Source organism: Symphodus melops (genome assembly GCF_947650265.1).
Source record: "Symphodus melops genome assembly, chromosome: 1".
Classification (NCBI taxonomy): Eukaryota; Metazoa; Chordata; class Actinopteri; order Labriformes; family Labridae; genus Symphodus; species Symphodus melops.
The window spans coordinates 44,910,792-44,928,674 of NC_136691.1; the positions used below are offsets into that span (position 1 = coordinate 44,910,792).

Here is a 17,883-nt window from a genome sequence, read left to right on the forward strand (position 1 = left end):
CTTTTTTTCTTATTTGAAGAAGTTCTTGCCATGAAACTTTGTCATCTGAAGTCGGTTACTTGACACTCTCGTTTAAGTTTTGCTTCTGTATATATTGGGAGGACAAAAGATAGACTGAGTTGCAAAAAATGAGGACGCAGAAGTTCAAAAACCTGCAGTTCCTTAAGTGTCCACATGAGGCTGACTCAAGTAATCCCCAATAGGTCCCATAGTAAAATGCCCATGAAGTTAACAGTTCCAACACGTCAATTGCCATTGTTGAGTTTGAAAATGCCTCTTCAGAAACCAACAGTTGACCATGTCCATGTTTGATGCAGTCTTTGCCCAGCACCTTTTAGTTTCTTTTTTCCTATTAACAGACTTAACCTGGCTGGACAACCTAGGTATATTAGCAAACAAAAAATACATTTGTTGGCCTTAATTAGCATTTGATCTTTTTAATTTATTCTTGATTGATTCATTTTTTGATAAACGTCCCCTTGATCCCCTAGATCCCCTTGAAGCCAGCATGTTGCAAACACACAGGGAGAGAAAGACGGTTCCTCTTGACTTGTCCTCCTTTAAGTGCACGGATTTAGCAGCAACCTCTTCCTTTGTCAGATGTAGACAAAGGGTACTTCTGACTTGGGTTTAAAAGCTTTTAAGTGGTGCAGATTTCATTCATAAACATTAGAATACAATGAAGAATAAAGTACATTGAAACAGAAGTATCGGAAAAAAAGGATCTTAAATTCCATTCATACACACACATTGACAACTTCACACATGCTGTTGTAAATTTTGCAGTTTATTAGTGCCTTTTTGCTTACAGTCTATATGCTGTTAAGGTATTAAAAAAGCCAACTCTATCTCTCTTTTCCAGGAGTGTTTGTGTTCGCCCCCTGCCCACAGAATGTGACAGTAAGCTTCCTGTCTGGTGCTGGTGTGGAGGTCCGTGTGCATGAAGGAACCATGGCAGCGACTGTCCTGCTTCCAACAGAGTTTAGCAACCAAACGCAGGGTCTCCTCGGTCTGATGAACTCTGACCAATCAGATGACCTGTTGACTCAGGCAGGAGACTTCCTCTCTCCGGCACATGTCACAGCAGAGGAAATCTTTATGTTTGGAGCTGGCTGTGAGTCTAAAAGATCAATAATTTAACCCAACTCTAAAGCAGCAAGATCTTTGAACTTCTCTTTTTGATCTGTGTACACAGCCACTATAAAGAGTTTATAGAATTACATCTTCATAAATTTATATCTCTTTTTGGGCCACATTTGTCTTAAATTGTAACACATGTCCTGAGAGTGCAAAAGAAGAAAACCATAATGTGTTCACAGTTAGAACAGCTGTGATGGATAACAGAGAGGTGTCAGCGGCTGTGACCAAACTGTGCAAGTACAACCAAGTGTCAGACAGTATACCTAAAGGTTATTTCTAAAAATAGTGGAACTTCATACAGTATCCTTCAAAAACCACTGGATAGCCTTTTTTTCATTGGCTTGAACTTTAGTCATCAGCCCTGATGTACGTGCAGCAAACAAGAACTTTAAGCTAGTTGTTAAATGATAGATTGACATGTCAGCACCCTGTGTGTGTCCTGCCCTGATCCGTTTGAGTTAATTTTCTTTCTAATAACTTGACTCAGAGACTCCTTTTTTTCTGTCTTTGTTGGAGAGTATAGTTTGAGAAAGCAGTAAGAGAAACTTAACGTATCGTTATTGTCTCAAATGTCCACGAATATATGTATGTATGTATGTATGTAAATCAAATCAAAAATCTTCTGTAGCCCCGTAGCAATGCATCCCATTACTGTGTGATAGATTAGATAAAAAAGAGTACGAATGACATTTTTACATACACTGAGGTACACTACTGTAAGTACCCCTCAATACTGTTGCGGTGAAAATATAGACATTCATTTTAAATCTGCAGCTGACAGTATTAACTGTGTGCAGAAATTGGCGTCATCGTCTTGGCTCAGAACACTAAGTCTTAGAATTGTCTGACTAATTAGTCCTCATAACAAGCTGACTGCATTTTTCAATGTCCTCTGTAGAGTGTCGAGGAGACTAATTTATTATGTTCAATTATTTACAATTAAAGCGTTTTTACATAAACCTAAAATCCATCAAAAAATAAAATGGTTTAAAAACAAGTCATCTCTTGTTGTAATGGCACCTTGTATTTGTATTTAGTCAGTTTCTTTTTGTCTTTTCTTATGCATATTTTAACGTCAACATATGTAAGCTTGTCTTGCAGTTTATTCAGCTGAACCTTTTAAAAACTGCACGTGTTTACACGGGAATCAGAGATGTCCTCTTGTGTTATTCTTGTGTTATTCTCTTGTGTTAACTTTACTAACTGACTTCCCTTTACATTGTTTTAGAAAACGTTCCCTAAACATGTATTTTTCGTATCTCTACTTCCTGTTGGTTTCACACCTGAACTGTTTTGTTGTTGTTTTTTTTATTCACAGGGAACATTTCAAAGAATTCCTCTCTTTTCACTTACGACACAAAGTATCTTTTGGATATCTACTACTTCCCACCCAGCCATGATCCTGCTTTTGTTCCTGCCTTTTCTCTTCCTGAGAGACCTGATGACCCGCTGGTGGCAGACATGTTGATGATGTGCTCTGGAGAAGGAGCAGAGTTCTGTAAATATGATACCCTGACTACTCGGAGCCTCACAATGGGAAACGCCACACTCAGGGCCTTCCAGAATTACCAAGTCCTAGTGGAAGCCCTGGAGCCAGGTATCCCTACCCATTCTTTGTTGTCACTAATACTCATGAACAAAACATGGTGATTAATGTATCTGTTGTGTTTCTAGCAGTGCTAAAGAGTAACTTTATAATTTCTTTTGAGTGCAAACAAGCTTAGAATGGCTTTGCATCAATAATTGCATGCTTGAAAATACCACATTGTGGACACACTGTAAGGGAAAAAAGCCTAATGAAGAGGAAATAATTTGTTTTTAAAGCAACTCATGCTCCTGAGCATATTGTTATATATGTCTTTTTTTTGCATTAGTGTTGTCTTGTGGCTGGCTTCCCACACCCAGGAATGGGAAGAAAAATGGGACCCATTACCTCGAGGGAAACACTCTGAGTTTCACCTGCAGAGAAGGCCATACGCTGTATGGTTCATCAGAGCGCACCTGTCTGCATGATGGGACCTGGACTGGAGAGCAACCTTACTGTGTAACAGGTCAGTTCTGATATAAACCACCATGTTGAGGACATGGCCTATATAAAAAGTGCAGCCTTCTGTTTCAGTAGTGAGGTCAATGGACAAGTGCCTTAAACCTGCCTTATGTCTAATAGCCCCCAGGGGGCAATTCCTGTAGTTTTAAAAACAAGAACTATAAAATTAAAAGGGGAAAAGTCTTACTATCATTTGTTTTTTTTTTGTTTTCACTTTAGCTTACATATTATGTTTGATTTATAGTGTCAAGCTATAGTTTTGTCTTCTCTAAACTGCTAAAAAAAAAAGTTTAATTATTGTCTGATTTAGTTTGAAATCAATAATACAGCAAGGTACAATATGCTTTTAAGGCTTAGCTAACTGTGATAAATTCCTCCATGGTTCCATGTTCACCCTGTCATCCAAATAAGGTCACGTCTGGTGACAAAAAACCAAAAGGCCAAAATGCCCAGCTTGAGGCTTTACAAGAGGGGTTCAAAAAAGAATATATGAAATCACGATTGTGAGAGAAAAGCTCCAATATAATATCAAAAGATTTTTATACCGGTAGTTGGTCCACAAACTGATTTTTAAAAAAAAATTATTTTGACAGATAACAGGAATGCAGGGAATGTGAATTCCACATTTATTAGTATGCACAAACCATATGTACTTACTTTTAAAAGAAAATAAATGGATTTTAAAAGACCCCTTCTTGCAACAGCTTCAGCAAATAACTACTGTACGTAAAAATAGAGAAAACGTATCATTGTGATTGGCTATCTGCTGTCTGCACTTTGAATTCATACTGTATGTATGTATGTTTGTATGTGTATTGTACAAAGATAAAAAAAAACAACACAAAAAAAGTCATCCATGAAGATCAGGTATCTATTCATGTTTTCATCTGTATCATATGAATCATTATGCAACATGGTTTTTTGTAGTATTTTGGTTTTATTCCCTGGTGAAGTTTGCTAAAGCTAGCAAAATCAATAAAACCGTTACTAACTTTTAGTTCTGTTTTAGATTAACTATGATTGGCAGCACTGTCCGATGAAAACTGAGAGAGACTATGGGAACACTGCTTATCTCCTCCAGTCTCTTTGAAAGTACAGATTCTATCGACTTTGAGCTCAGCTCCTCATTCAGACCATTAGCTACAAAGCAATGAACTCCTGATCCTGCATGGGCTAAGCTTTCTGTTCATAAATTAGAAGCACCTGGTTCCTTCTTATGGTGTCATTCATCATACCAACTGTGAACTTTCCGATTATTGTGGCACTCACCAGCTGTCACCATCGGGTGGCAGTGTTTTCCACTGAATAGGCTTTGTAGAGCGTTAATTGACAACCAAAAATTTTTTTAAAATCTGATTGTTGAAAACCTTTTTTACGAAGCCTTTACAGCAGTTATTGTTCATCCATACTGCAGCTACAGCAAGATTTAACAAAAGCAGATTTTATAGTTTTTTAGTAGTTTATTTGTTGTTGGTTTTTTTTGTTTTTGTTCTGTTTTTTATGTCTTTGTTTTCTTACATTATTTGTAGTTTTTCATCAAGACAAAATCTTTCACTTTTATAGCAGGTCATCAATCATCACTTTTAGAGCAGGTCATTTTTTGTCAAAGTAATTTTATCAAAACAGAAATCATCTAGAAACCAAACAGAAACAATATCATTGTTGAAATAAAAAACAAAGTGCAGTTCAATTCATGAATCCAAAACTATTATTTCATAGCAAAAAATTCAACCATGACGTTTATTTGACATAAAGAACAACTTTTACATTTCCTGCTCACTGGATAAACATTTGGATCAGACAAAATAATATGATACCACAAAGAGTTGTTTATTGCTATACTTTGAATTACAAATTATTGGAAAAGAACATAACAGATGTCGGCTTTTACTCGATAGGTCATATGTGGGTGTGGGCTTCATTGAGCCCTTGTTAGATCAGGGGAGAGAAAAGAAGCCTCCTAACTTGTGATCTGCAGCCACGGTCATTCTTTCACCCTGGACCTTCTTCCTTTCCTTGTTAGAGCTGCAAACAGAGACTTCCTCGAGATAGTGATCAAGTTGAATAGACTTCATATATCTGATTTGGTAACAGCCTGCTCGTCCCCAGCTCAACACAATAGATCCTGCTCCTTCTTTAGACACACACTTGGTTATCTAGTGCAGAACTTTAAGAAATGTTTCCGGTTAAGCTGTGTTTCATATAAAATAACTCAGTATACTCATACTCCTCCCCACAGACATTGTATTAACAAACATTTTCCATGTGAAACAATGAGCAACACTCACTCACACCTCTGAGTACTTCAAATTTTAGCTGAATCTTTAGAATATTTTCACATTTCTCTGCAAAACTTTGAAGCTCTAACATCAAACAATCTGGGGTTTTGTCTTTTTTCCTTTAGTACCTTTAGTAGTATTTTTCTCTCTTACTTTGTTCATTTTGTAATGTTCACTGCATTTCTTGTTATGCAAAGTACCAAGTCAAAACCCTTTAATGTGAAACTCTGTATGAACTTTATTCTGATTCAGTATGCAGCTAGAGATAAAGCTCACTGACGCATACATTACAGTGATATGAACACAGGGCTTTTCACAAACATAGTGAGTAGTTAGCCAGAAGAAAAATGACAGAGCACAGTTTAATGCCACTACTATCATATCCACAGTATTTATTATGACACATCTTTGGTGAGTTTGCTAACGAAATTATAAACAGTTAGTTCATCATTGCAAAGGAGAATAATATGACTAATACTAATAGGACACTTGTGTGTTTTAGCTCGGACTTTACCCACCACGTCGGTATTTTGAAAACAATGCCTCTTCTTGACTGATCAGATCTAGATATTATTTGTTGTATTTATCCAGTTAAATATTACTTAACCTGTCTGTTAGGTCGACAGCAGGCACTGATTGAAAGCACTGTGAACATGCATGTAAAGATGAACACAATCATGCAGAACTAATGCAGTTGTGTGCACTCTAGCACAAAGCTTGACATTTTTAGCAATGATCACACTTTCACTCACACTCTCATTATACAAATCAGAGACAAAAAACTGTCAACATGACCTGAGGTGCTCAAAGGTGTCACATGAGCTGTTATCTACGCCATTCAAATGTGACCTACAGCCACGTAAACAACACTAAATACAGAGTGAGAAGGAGACGCGCTGACGGATATCCCCTCCTCCTCCCTAATATGAATCAACGCAGCATGATGTGAAGGCTTCCCAGCCAGAGAATAGTAGCCATTGTTAAGATGAAAATGGCATGCCGCGGAACAACAAATGCCACAGCATCCAGTTTGACTTCTTCTCTGAGTCACTCTGATGAGCCGCTTTTGGAAGAGCGCCTTTTAGCAAAGGTGACTTTAAGACCAATCCGTCAAAAGTAAATCTCAGTATGAATATCTTCCATTAGTTAAAGCCCCACCTATTTGAGATGGATTATAACCGTACTGCCCAACTTGCCTATGTGCTTTTTATCCTCCTTTGGCAGAGGTGTGGTGATATGAGGTGATCGATGTCGGGATCTTCAGCTGGAATGACGTGATATAAAGTCCCTTAAGTGTTTTGATACAAGCAAATACAATGCCATTATATACCATACACTTGAAGACCTACTAAACCAACCTATGACCCACTTAAAAAAAAGCTGAGAACCACTTTTAGGTCCGGACCCACCACTTAAGAGTGCCAGGTTACTGTTTGAATGGTCTGAACAGCACTATGTAAATAAACTTGCCTTGCCTCTAAAATGACATTTTACCTGGTAAACAGCTGATGTCTGACAACACACATCCATCTGTCAGTTCACAAAGAAAAACAGAAAGATAAACAAATTCAAACGTGGCTCACATCAAGACAGAAGGATAATCAAAGCCAGTGACTTGATTAAGGCTCATGTTGAAAGATACTGTACTCATCCAAATAGACCTGTAATTATTTTACAATACAACCTACCACCTGAGTTTAGAGCAGAACTGTCTGTGTTTTATGTTCTAATGTCATCAATCCGACCGAAACAGGTTTTTGCTCTCTATTTTTAGAGGAAGTGTTTTTAGAAGACCAGTGCAAGAAGGGTGGATGCAAAAATATGGACATTAGTGTCTTAGAGGCTGAATGTGCAACATTTATACAGAAATATAGCAGAAGTCCAGTATATAATCTGAGCCATGACTGTCTACAATAAGTGTGACACTGTGTCTGAACCAGATCGATTCTTTGGTTAGATGGACTGGATGGCTCATCCCCTTGAGTAGAACAGCTGTTTAAGTGAGGAACTATAGAAAAGAGATTAACATCCTGTCCTCCCTACTTATTTTAACATCATGTGAGCGTTTATCGACCACGGTCATTTTGTGTAATTTTACATGCAATGTGCAGCTATGAGCTAACTAAAGAGCGCCAACTAACATTAGCTTGCAAGCACAACAATGCAGCTCGGTTGATTTGGTTTCATGGCGGTGCTGAAGAGCGACAGCTACTGGATCAAAAAGTCACATATTCTTCCTTCAAATCTGCATGATCTGCTTTGAATAAGGCCATAACTTAAAGAGTTTATGATGATAATAAATTGAGGCCTAAGTGAGGAACAATATTTTAATGTTCTCTTCTGAGAAATGTAATCTTTTCCAGAATTGTTGAGGCTAAAAACAAAGATGTGTAGCAACTTCAGCCCTTTACAAGGACAAGATGTTTCATGTGAAGTTCGAGTGGAAATGTCCAATGAATGCAGATGTTTTAGTTCTGTTTGTGATGTGACCACTCAGTGCTCATACTTGTCTTTTCTCTGTACTCTGATGTTTTAATGACTGAGATTTTTTTTTTTTTACTTTTATGTAGATATTTTTTTCAGTAAAACTTGTTTTGAATAAGACTTCTTTACCCAGAGGCGCTGCTTGTTAACATGCAAGGCAGGCCAAATTCTACAAAATTAGCAATGAAAAAAGAAAACCTCCCTAAGGGGGCCCCATAAAATCTCAGTAACAGTATTCACACTTCATGACCAGTAAAACAATGTTAGCAGGGGGGAAAAACAATGCCTGTGCCAATGCCATAATTTACCAAGTCAGATAACTTTTTACATAACAGTAATAGACACTCTTTAGAGGGGAGCCCAGTGGGGTTTTTTCCCTAGGGCTCCTACAGACTCTAGAATGGTCATTGACTTTACCTCAAAGTCAGTCTAAACTTATAGAGGTTGTACTTTGGGAAGTTTTGCATGATGATATTATTGTGATTTCTAAAGATTTCATTGAGAACCTCTAATGGGCTACTCATAATTATATAAGGGGAGTCACATGCTTTTAATTGCTTCGTGAAGGCATTACACACACATTCACATGGAGATTTATACACACTTGGCCTGAGGGTCCATAAAGGCTAGCTGTTGAAGGTGAGTCTAATACCTTCAGACACCTGATGGAATAGAGAAAAGGCTGGTTCAAGGCCATGAAATAATTAATTTTGTTTCTACTTGGCTTTCTTTTTTGAGTTTATTAATAAAATGGCATGCATGTTTAGTCTGTACATAAAACATTTGAAGTTGGTGACAGGTACAGTAGTTCAAATTTCGATATTTGCGCCCATCACGTTATGTCAAACAGTGGGAGACACTGACATCAGATGACAGTAACAGGAATACACAAACTGTTACCAAGGAGAAATCAAGAGAATTATTTTAAGATGATATCGGCACTGTCCAAAAGACTCATCTCTGTGTTACGAAATGCTGTATGTGATAAGAGTGTTTCATGGGTGTGTGTTCTCTCAGAGATAAACTCTAAAGAAAGGGATTGAACAATGGTGAGTCCAGCTAATCCTAATGATTTAGAGGTTATATGAAAGGTTGTTTTCAGTGTTTTTGCCCATGGACCCTTGTGAAATGTTAAGTAGTGAAATGACTGGAACAATAGCTGTGAGATTGGCTGTGATGGATTGGTTGTGATTGTCGTGTGCAAAGACAGCTAATCAAAGTACATACACTGAAAGTGGAAGAGTTTGTTTTGGTTTTTGGCGGTCAATAAAGTACATCTATTTATACAATATTATGTTGGATCCCAGCTTTAAAAAAAATCACACATCTGCATAATTTTCCAAAACAATCAGAGCAGCAGTGGACCAACAACTCCAATGAAATGACTTGATTCATCCATAGATTTACTCTTTAATATAAAGGTTGAATCTGTTGGGCTTCTTTCTGTGGTGGGGCCTGGCTTTAAAGATAGAGACCTAAGTCTGTCAGGGGCTGCCCACTAAAGAAATCGCTGGGGCAATTCCAAAACTTTCAGGACATTTTTCAGAGTTAGATTCCCAAAAATATTGCACAAACTTTTTAAAATATGATGTCTAACCATTTGCATTGCACATGTACAGTACATATATAACATTTCAATCATATAGAATATACTTTTTCTAGCCCAACTCTATGATGTCTCTGCTGTGATAATGCTCTGAAATCATTGGAAATATTAGTCCAAACCAGGCACTATTGCTCCCTACAGTTTTGCTATTTGAACAATGCAGGCATACGTTCAGTGAAGTAATGATATAGCTTTGGGGTCTTGCCAGAAGAAAAAAAGGGGGAATGTAACACTTCACGAGGGTCCTCTACATGTTCTCAGGACAATTATACTCTGGACAGTTTGTAATACTGATGCTGAAGGCTCAGCCTCCAGCAGCTTAATGCCAGTGCTGCGTCCATTGCCTGACCATGTGTAGCAGAGCTGATTGAAATACACCCCCCTGCATACAAACAGTTCCTGTAGTTTCTATACCACTATGTGCGCACGCTTTTGCATGTGCATTTGTGTGGGATATTTAAGGACCAACACCTGCTGTGGCTTCCTGACAAACATAAACCATACTCATATGTCTGAGCATCCATGCCTCAGAGAATGACTGAACCATGTCTGTTTACTTGTTTGCTTTGAGAAAAAAACCTCTGGCCCAGAATACTGTAGGAAAGTGAATTAGAATTTAGTAAACTTGCCGAGCCCAGAGGAAAGCTTGACATGCTCTTATTTGATCACAACGTTACCTAATCAGTTACAAACGATGTTGAAGGAAAGCTTGGGAAAATCTAGTGAATGAAGGCTTTATCAGTCCAGCTTCCATTATTGTTATTGTAAATATGTGTGAAACCAATGTGTCATTTTTGTTTTGTTTCATCCCCTTCGTAATGATAAAAAATGGTTTGAATTGCTGATATACTGGCAAAACACAGCAGGATTTTGTTGGATGGCTGAGTTTGCAAAGTTCTGGGATTTTTTAAAGTTGGAAACTTTCCATGGGAATTTATGGGAATTAACTGGAATAAACTGGAAATTTACAAAATTGAAGGTTGGCCCTTAACAGGGATCTTAAATATAGTTGGGTAAAATGTACTGTATTGTTTTACTTGATTAAAACACCCAGATTACATGTTGTTTTAGTATACCGGTACTTGAATATGCGTTTCCACACTTTGAGCCCAGAGCACAAGACTGTTGAAGCCACACATTTTAGCCATGGACTACAAAAACATGAAGTAAATTTTGATGATATTATGAGGAAATTTACCAAAATTTCACCCCTTTGCAACCCTATTATGCAATGAATGGATCTCTACCTGCCATTTGATTTTGTATTGATTCAAGTAGGTTAAAAAGGAACAAAGGTTGATAACAGTGACTTATATGTACTGCTTGGATTTTTTTACAGATGACAAAGTGGGGTTCATCCTTGGAGCCATGGGTTCTCTCTCAGCACTGGTCACAGTGGGAGTAATGATACGTCTGCACAACAGAAGGCAGCAAAGGTGGGTTAAAACATAATTGGTGTTACAACAGTAAGACACAAACTACGGAGGAGGGTGTGTGGGCCTGCAATGCTCTCTTTAACAGTTTCCAGTCTACTTCAACAACTAATTACCGCTGCACTCATTGACATTTTTTTAAGTCTCCAAAAATGTGTCCTGACAACATAAATGTGATCAAAGTAGAGAAACCATTCAGTTTCCCAAAACACCTGTGTGTGTGTGGGCGTGGCCAAGAACATTAAATTGACATCTCTCATGTTTGATCAACATCTCCCCCCTTGGCTCACTAAGTAGCAATGGCAAGAGTACCCTAGTGTAGGTAATCCTTTTGCGCTGACTGATTCCAAGTTAAACAACTTAAACGACCTCAACCTTTCATTATATCAGTTTGTCACTCATTGATTATAATTCTTTATCTAAATAATTCCTGAGTAGATAAGAAAGCATAAACAATATGAGTGTGTAATTGTGTCATGTATATTTTTTCCAAGAATTCTGAGTGCAGTTCTCAATAACAGCTTTTCAGGGTTTTCTACTTCCATTTAAATAAAGAACTAAACTCTTGCTGCCAACACTCATTTGATGCTTAAAGAATGTTGCCATAGTGATGCAGGCCTGGCTGGCGGTTTAAAAACCAACCATGCCTAATTAAAATACAATATCTGGAATCTACACAATTAATTTAATAGGACTGTTTTGACTGAGGCTTAAACATAATTTCTGTTTGGGGTGCACTTTGGTGCAGTGGTTAGCACTGTTGCCTCACAGTAGTGCAGGGTCTATCTGTGTGGAGTTGCATGTTCTCCCTGTGTTTTCATAGGTATATTTCTATTACTTTCTAGATTCTTACCAGTATGTACCGGTATGTATATTTCAGTCCAAAAAAATGTACAGTGCTATTTTGAATTGGGTTCTCCTATAGTTACCAGTTTAATTACAAATGTATGCTGTAAATGGTTGTTTTGTATGCTCAGCTAAGTCTATTAATATTATTCCACTATTATACTAATAGTGTTTTAATTCCTCCACGGGCCAATTGTTGCTAATGTATTCCAAGTTCCTGGTAAGCTGAAAACCTTGATGAGGTACCTGTCATAGGTATCCAGTAATAGCCATCCTTCATATATATTTTATTCCATCTCTGAAGGATGAGTTGTAGAAAATAGAATAGAGGGCACTTATTGTAAAAACTTGCACATCGCTAGAGGTTTTCTCGCCCTCCCATTTCCTCCCAGCAATCAGAACCTTTTTCATGTCACAACAAAAGAAGCATCCAGAAGTCCACCAATTGACAAGGTGCATGAAGAGTGAAAGGTTTAAAAGAGGTCAAGATGTTCCAGCAACACTTGCAGTAAGAAGATCAACTTTATTCACAATTTAAAATGATGCATTCTGCTGCGTGGCCGTCATTAGGGTCATCAAGAAACAGATTTACAAACATCATTAAAATAGGGTAGGTACAACATTGAAAGAAAGAAAGTGAATACAGTTGATCTTACTACAAGTGTTGCTGTAGCATTCATGCAACATCAAAGACAGAAAACACAAAAGCAACGACTCCCACCTGCCTGTTTGAAATATCACATGTCCCAGCCTTAAAGTTTTACTCATAAATGTTCTTTATGATCAGATCAAACCAAAAAACACCATATAACCTGTGGGATCATATACGACTTGAGTCCAGAGAGAATAGAGCTCCTAGGTAGCTCCTGGGCATACACTTGCAAATTAAAGGCTTGTTTTATGGGCTCATAGACTTCATCTGGGCTTTTCCCCACCATAATTCCAGCAAAGGGAAGTAATAAGGTTCATGTCAGGAGTCACAGCTCACCTCCAGCTCCAAGCAGCACTTAGGGCAGGCAGGCGATGAAACTACTGTGTTTTTAAGTTTTAAGGGCAAGGATCGAGCACTCCTGCCCTCTCTTGAAGCCTTGATCATGAGAGGCCAGGTGTAAAAAGAGATGAAGAGTGTCATGGGGTTTGCAGATCTGAGGGAGGTGATGTCACACACACAACATGCTGGTACACATGCTAACATTGGAGACCTGGGACACACACAGCCTGGAACTATATGTGCACACTGCACAGTAGCGGAAATTAATAGAAAAAAGTGTTATACATACCTTTTAGTGTGAGCGGTCATGCAGACATTCATGAACACACTCAAGTATACACACTCCCCAACCAACAAGTGCAGACACACTGGCTCCTTTCAACATCAGAGACATAACAGGATAGATGTAGCCGGGGTCGTGCTATGTTTCAGATCATGTTTAGGTTGCATGTCTAGTGAAAAGCAGTTATAATACACAACTCTGTGTGTGTGTGTGTGTGTGTGTGTGTGTGTGTGTGTGTGTGTGTGACACAGGTAGATAAGGAAGGCCTCCTGTGCCTGAGTTTCCTGTGTCTGAGAATCAGGACTGCTCGGGTACTTTCCACTTCTCAGTTTACTCAGCAGGTCTCAACAGGTTCTGCTGGCAGCTCACCACAGTAGCAAGAAACTCATTACCATTACACTGTAAGATGTGTGTACCTTCATCTCTTCTTTACTTCTGATGTATGGCACATCAAAAGATAAAGGGGGGCTTTGTTAGATAAAAAGTGAGATAAAACATTTGCAAAGAAATTCAGGTTTCCTATCCCTCTTTCCATCTGCAAAATATTTGTGCTAATCATTTCAACCTCTCATTAATTATTTTTTTTTAAAGTGTTTTCGCTGAACAATCTCACGGAAAAATGTTCAGTCACATGACATGGGCAGAGGCCTGCAGTGAATTTTTTTTTGGCGGAAAGTAGCATCCACCAAAATGATGCATGTTTACACTACCTGACAATTGCAGCATAACATATCCTTATACAGCACCAGGGACACTATTTAAATAGCTTAAAATAGCAAAATCCTTGCTAAAACTTTGCTCTGGTGAGATTCACATACATCTATTTCAGATTTATTCCCATTAAAAAGCCCTGAGGACGAAAACTTAAAAAAGGTAATGACAACTTTAAGCAAAGTTGAGTGCTAATTAGCCAAAATATGCAAGTCATCGTAACCTGACATTAGTGTCAGAATCACTGTCAGCTGTCATCTTTAGTCAGTAATCTGAGGCTGCTATAGTTTACACAATATCTCATAGTGAAATGATTGAAGTCTGTTTTTGTTGTATTGTTTTGTAGCGTAATGTAGCGTCTTACAGCATTCATCAACAATCTCCTCCTCTGGGTTTTCTTTGTCAGGCAGCTCTGTAAGTGTGTGATGTCATGTGAAAAGAATGAATTGTCAGATAATGACAAAGCATCTGGCAGTGATGGCCAAGTTCTTTTCGACTTTCTGCATGGTGTAGATAACATTTAATTATGAATGACTTCTGGCCAAGACTTATTTTTCGAATTGTTTACAATGTTAGATAGAGTTGGTGTTGGCACATGAGCTGATTACGCCTACGAGCTGGTTCTTGCATATAGATATCTGTTTTAAAGACATTAACTTTAGCTAAACACTGATGGGTGCTGGGGTTACATTACAGCAGATTTTTTTTTTTTTTTACCATTTTGCTCTGCAATAAGCCTGTTAACTTGGGTTCAGACTCAAACCATAAAGTGCACCAAAATGCTTTGGATAACAAAATGTCATCCCACACCAAGACATTCTGCATCCCCCCCTAGATATTTTTTGGCCTTTTTGCTATCATTTTGTTTTGATAGTGAAGAGAGACTGAACATGTTAGGATGAGAGAGTGCAGGTGGGTATTGCAGGTATTATTATCAAAGCTCTCTGTGGACAGGATGAGTGAGTTATTTCTGTTGATGATTTCGTCCTTCTTTATAGTATAAATAGACTGATGATTATGTAATGATTACAGAGAACACAGTGTTACCCTCCATAGCACTTTCAGCCTCTGAGATAGTAATGGTTAACGTGCAATGATGGAGGTAATAGGGGAATGATCAGCAAAAAAAATAATATAAACATTTTTTGGGGGGATAGTTGAGACTTAAAATAAATAAAAAGTACATTATAATTTCAAACATTGACAAAATCCTTTCTCCTCCTTATTACTTGTCACACTCTTTACAGTGGTAAATAAACCAGAATTCCTGACCTGGGGCAAAGTCACCAGACAACGTTTCTGCGACCTGTGTGATTCTTACGTGACTTTTTCTACTCTTATGAAGCAGCGGTATTAGCCTGCATGACTGTCCTTTTTAGTGACTAAGGAGAAGTGAGGTTAATCTTTAAAACAAAAAAGGAAGAAGCAGTGTTTTATTGTATTTTTGATGTTCTTTTTTTTTAATATAATGCTTTCATTCAAACTTCTTTTATTTTTGTTTTGTGTTTTAAGGGAGAAGAAAGGACCAGAAGGGAGGCTGGACCAGAAGGTAACCCGAGAGCAATCTGGTTAAACAATCGAAGTCTTCTGTGAAAAAGGATTATTTTATCTTCTCAATTTTGACATTGATAAATGTATATACCATTATATCAATCTATCTTCTAAACCTCCAACTGTATAGACTTAAAAAACAAAAAAAACGTCTTTAGAGCTGAGAATCTGGAAAATACAAACACTCGTGTTGTTTTCCATGCTGGTCTTTTTTTGACCTATTGACCTGATGAGGAAAACCTCAGGCACTAACTAAGCTTTCAACGTGTTATTTGGCCACATGTTATTTTGTTCTGTTGTTTAGTTTGGAAAACCTCCAGGCTGTGGTAAATGGTGCATGAGTTGGGGATTGAGGGTATTGAAGTAGAAGCATAAAAGCCAGAATTGTTTTTGTATTCCTGTTTTGCATGAATGAACATTCTATCTCCGCTAGAGAGAGAATTGTATAAATAATACTACAAGGAGATATCATCATCACAATCAACACTCCATCCTCCGGTTCAGTTTGAAATGAGACCAGATGTGTTCATGTTGAACGTGAAGTGAACCTGATCAAACTCATATGCAGCTTTTGTGTGGGCTCATAGCCTTCACTCAAACGAAGGGTTTTTGCTGAAAGACTGAGGGAGAGAAAAACACAACTGTCACATAAAGGTCAACTCTCTGCACTTTATTAACACGTGCGTTCTTTGCTACATATCTTTACTCAAAGATAGAGAAATGTTTTAATTTCACATCAATAAACGATCAGAACTCACGGGTCATCCCTTCTCCTATAAAGCAGATGTTTGTTGTCTAACACAGCGGCGTGCCCTATCTCACAGTTCAGCATCTCATGTTACCCACATGCTCTTCTCTTCTTTGAACCTGACTCTCTTCTCCTTTCCAAAACAAAGTCCCAAGGGGGGTGGGGAGGAAACGCAGTGACAGGGTCCTGTGTGGCTGATCTTTGGAGTGATAGGAGGAGGTCCAGCTGTGCAAGAAGAAGGGTTCTTGTTGGAGACTAATTGAAATAACCTGGTCTGCTGGACATGGACGGCTTTGAAGTTTGTTTTGCTGGTTTTGTTTGCAGCATGTGAACACTGTTTTCGATCAGGCAGTTGTGCAATACCTGCTGACACTGGCAGTTGTTGCCACAGTGTTGTGCCTAAGGGACTCTTTGGTCTCTTTTATTTTTGTGCATTATACGTTTCCCTTTTTTTTCTTCTTCTTTTGTGCATCTCCCAGTTTCACGTTTAAGACTTTTTTTTATCCATCTCTCTCTTTCTGCCTCTCCTTCTATCCCACTTTCTCAGCCAATCAAATTGTAGCAGTTGGCTGTTCACCAGTGAGTCTGGTTCTCTTCAAGCTCTCTGTCTGTTAAAAGGAGGGTTTTTTTCCCTTGCCACTGTTGCCAAGTTGCTTGCTGTATGTGGATTAATGATGGGTCTCTTCAAATTAACATAACAAATAGTGTGACCACGACCAGGGGCCTCTGACCCTTTTTCATCTGAAAGCACTTAACTCACATCACTTATGTTTAGTCACATGATCAAAACAAATGAACCAGCTGAATTAAGTTTCTTCTTCTGCACAGGTGTCAAATAGCAATACTGAAAGCTTCCGAAGCACAGAGACTGTCTATGCCGGTGTAAGCAGCAAACTGTACATCAGCAATAGTGGACATTATTTCACTCTTACAGCACTTTCATGGCACATGAATAACTTCTCGGTGGCCTCTCACTGGTCACAAAACCACTGCCATTAGATGGCTTTCTGTAAAGTCTTTTAAGATGTTTTTATGAAAGCGAGGTGCTTTATAAAATAAATTGATTGATCCATCGATTGATTGACATTAAAGCACATTACGATCCTTTATGAGTACAAATAAGAACCCATACATCAGGTATTGAAACAGGCCCCCACACAAAGAAGTAAACCTCCCTGTGATTACCCATTGGAGTTTCAGATCTGACTCTGATCTCTCCTTATAATCTCTTAAATGGATGCAAATTTCGCTGCTTTCATGTGTCAGCCAGGACTTAGAGCAGAGGCAATGGAGCAAGCTGCTGTGTATGTTTGCAGAGTTAGATGCTGATTAATTGCATCTGGATGAAAGTCAAGGTTTTTCATCTCTGTGGGGGCCTGATCTAACCCTGAATGCTTATGCACGCTTATCCCTCCCAACAGCCCGCCATAATTAGTTCAATCAAATACAAACATGAGTAAATGCTAATGTGCTCTGTGGAAGCCTGTTGCTTTCACGTGGGATTTTTCCCCGTTTCTCAGATCTGTGCTACATCCCTTAAATAGAACGAAATGCTTCTGAAGTGGCTTTTGGCTGAGGCTTTTGTTTCGAGGTGTGTTTTTTTTTTGTTTTTGTTTCATGTCATCTCCAGCTTTGCAGGTGTGCTTTGTCCTTAACCTCTTAATACCACCACCTTCTGATGTTAACTCTTAATTTTAAGGCATAGGTTGAAACAAAGATGGATGTCAGGATTAAGGGTGTACCCAAACACAGAGTTTTGTGTCA

At 38.3% G+C, this 17,883-nt stretch overlaps 1 protein-coding gene across 8 annotated transcripts in view; it reads left to right on the plus strand.

Moving 5' to 3' along the window:
- The window catches only part of susd2 (sushi domain containing 2), a 33,812-nt gene that overhangs the window by 7,259 nt on the left and 8,670 nt on the right, over positions 1 to 17,883 (plus strand). For 5 of the 8 annotated variants that reach the window (XM_079337479.1, XM_079337474.1, XM_079337475.1 and 2 more), the window contains exons 10-15: positions 863 to 1,114; positions 2,459 to 2,737; positions 3,015 to 3,191; positions 10,896 to 10,992; positions 15,333 to 15,369; positions 16,268 to 16,655. In XM_079337479.1, the coding sequence (XP_079193605.1) occupies positions 863 to 1,114; positions 2,459 to 2,737; positions 3,015 to 3,191; positions 10,896 to 10,992; positions 15,333 to 15,369; positions 16,268 to 16,378 (953 nt within the window). In that variant the 3' untranslated portion in view covers positions 16,379 to 16,655. Of the gene's footprint in view, positions 1 to 862; positions 1,115 to 2,458; positions 2,738 to 3,014; positions 3,192 to 10,895; positions 10,993 to 15,332; positions 15,370 to 16,267; positions 16,656 to 17,883 lie in introns of those variants that run through there. The other 3 variants (XR_013778616.1, XR_013778617.1, XM_079337478.1) reach the window with 1 other exon arrangement.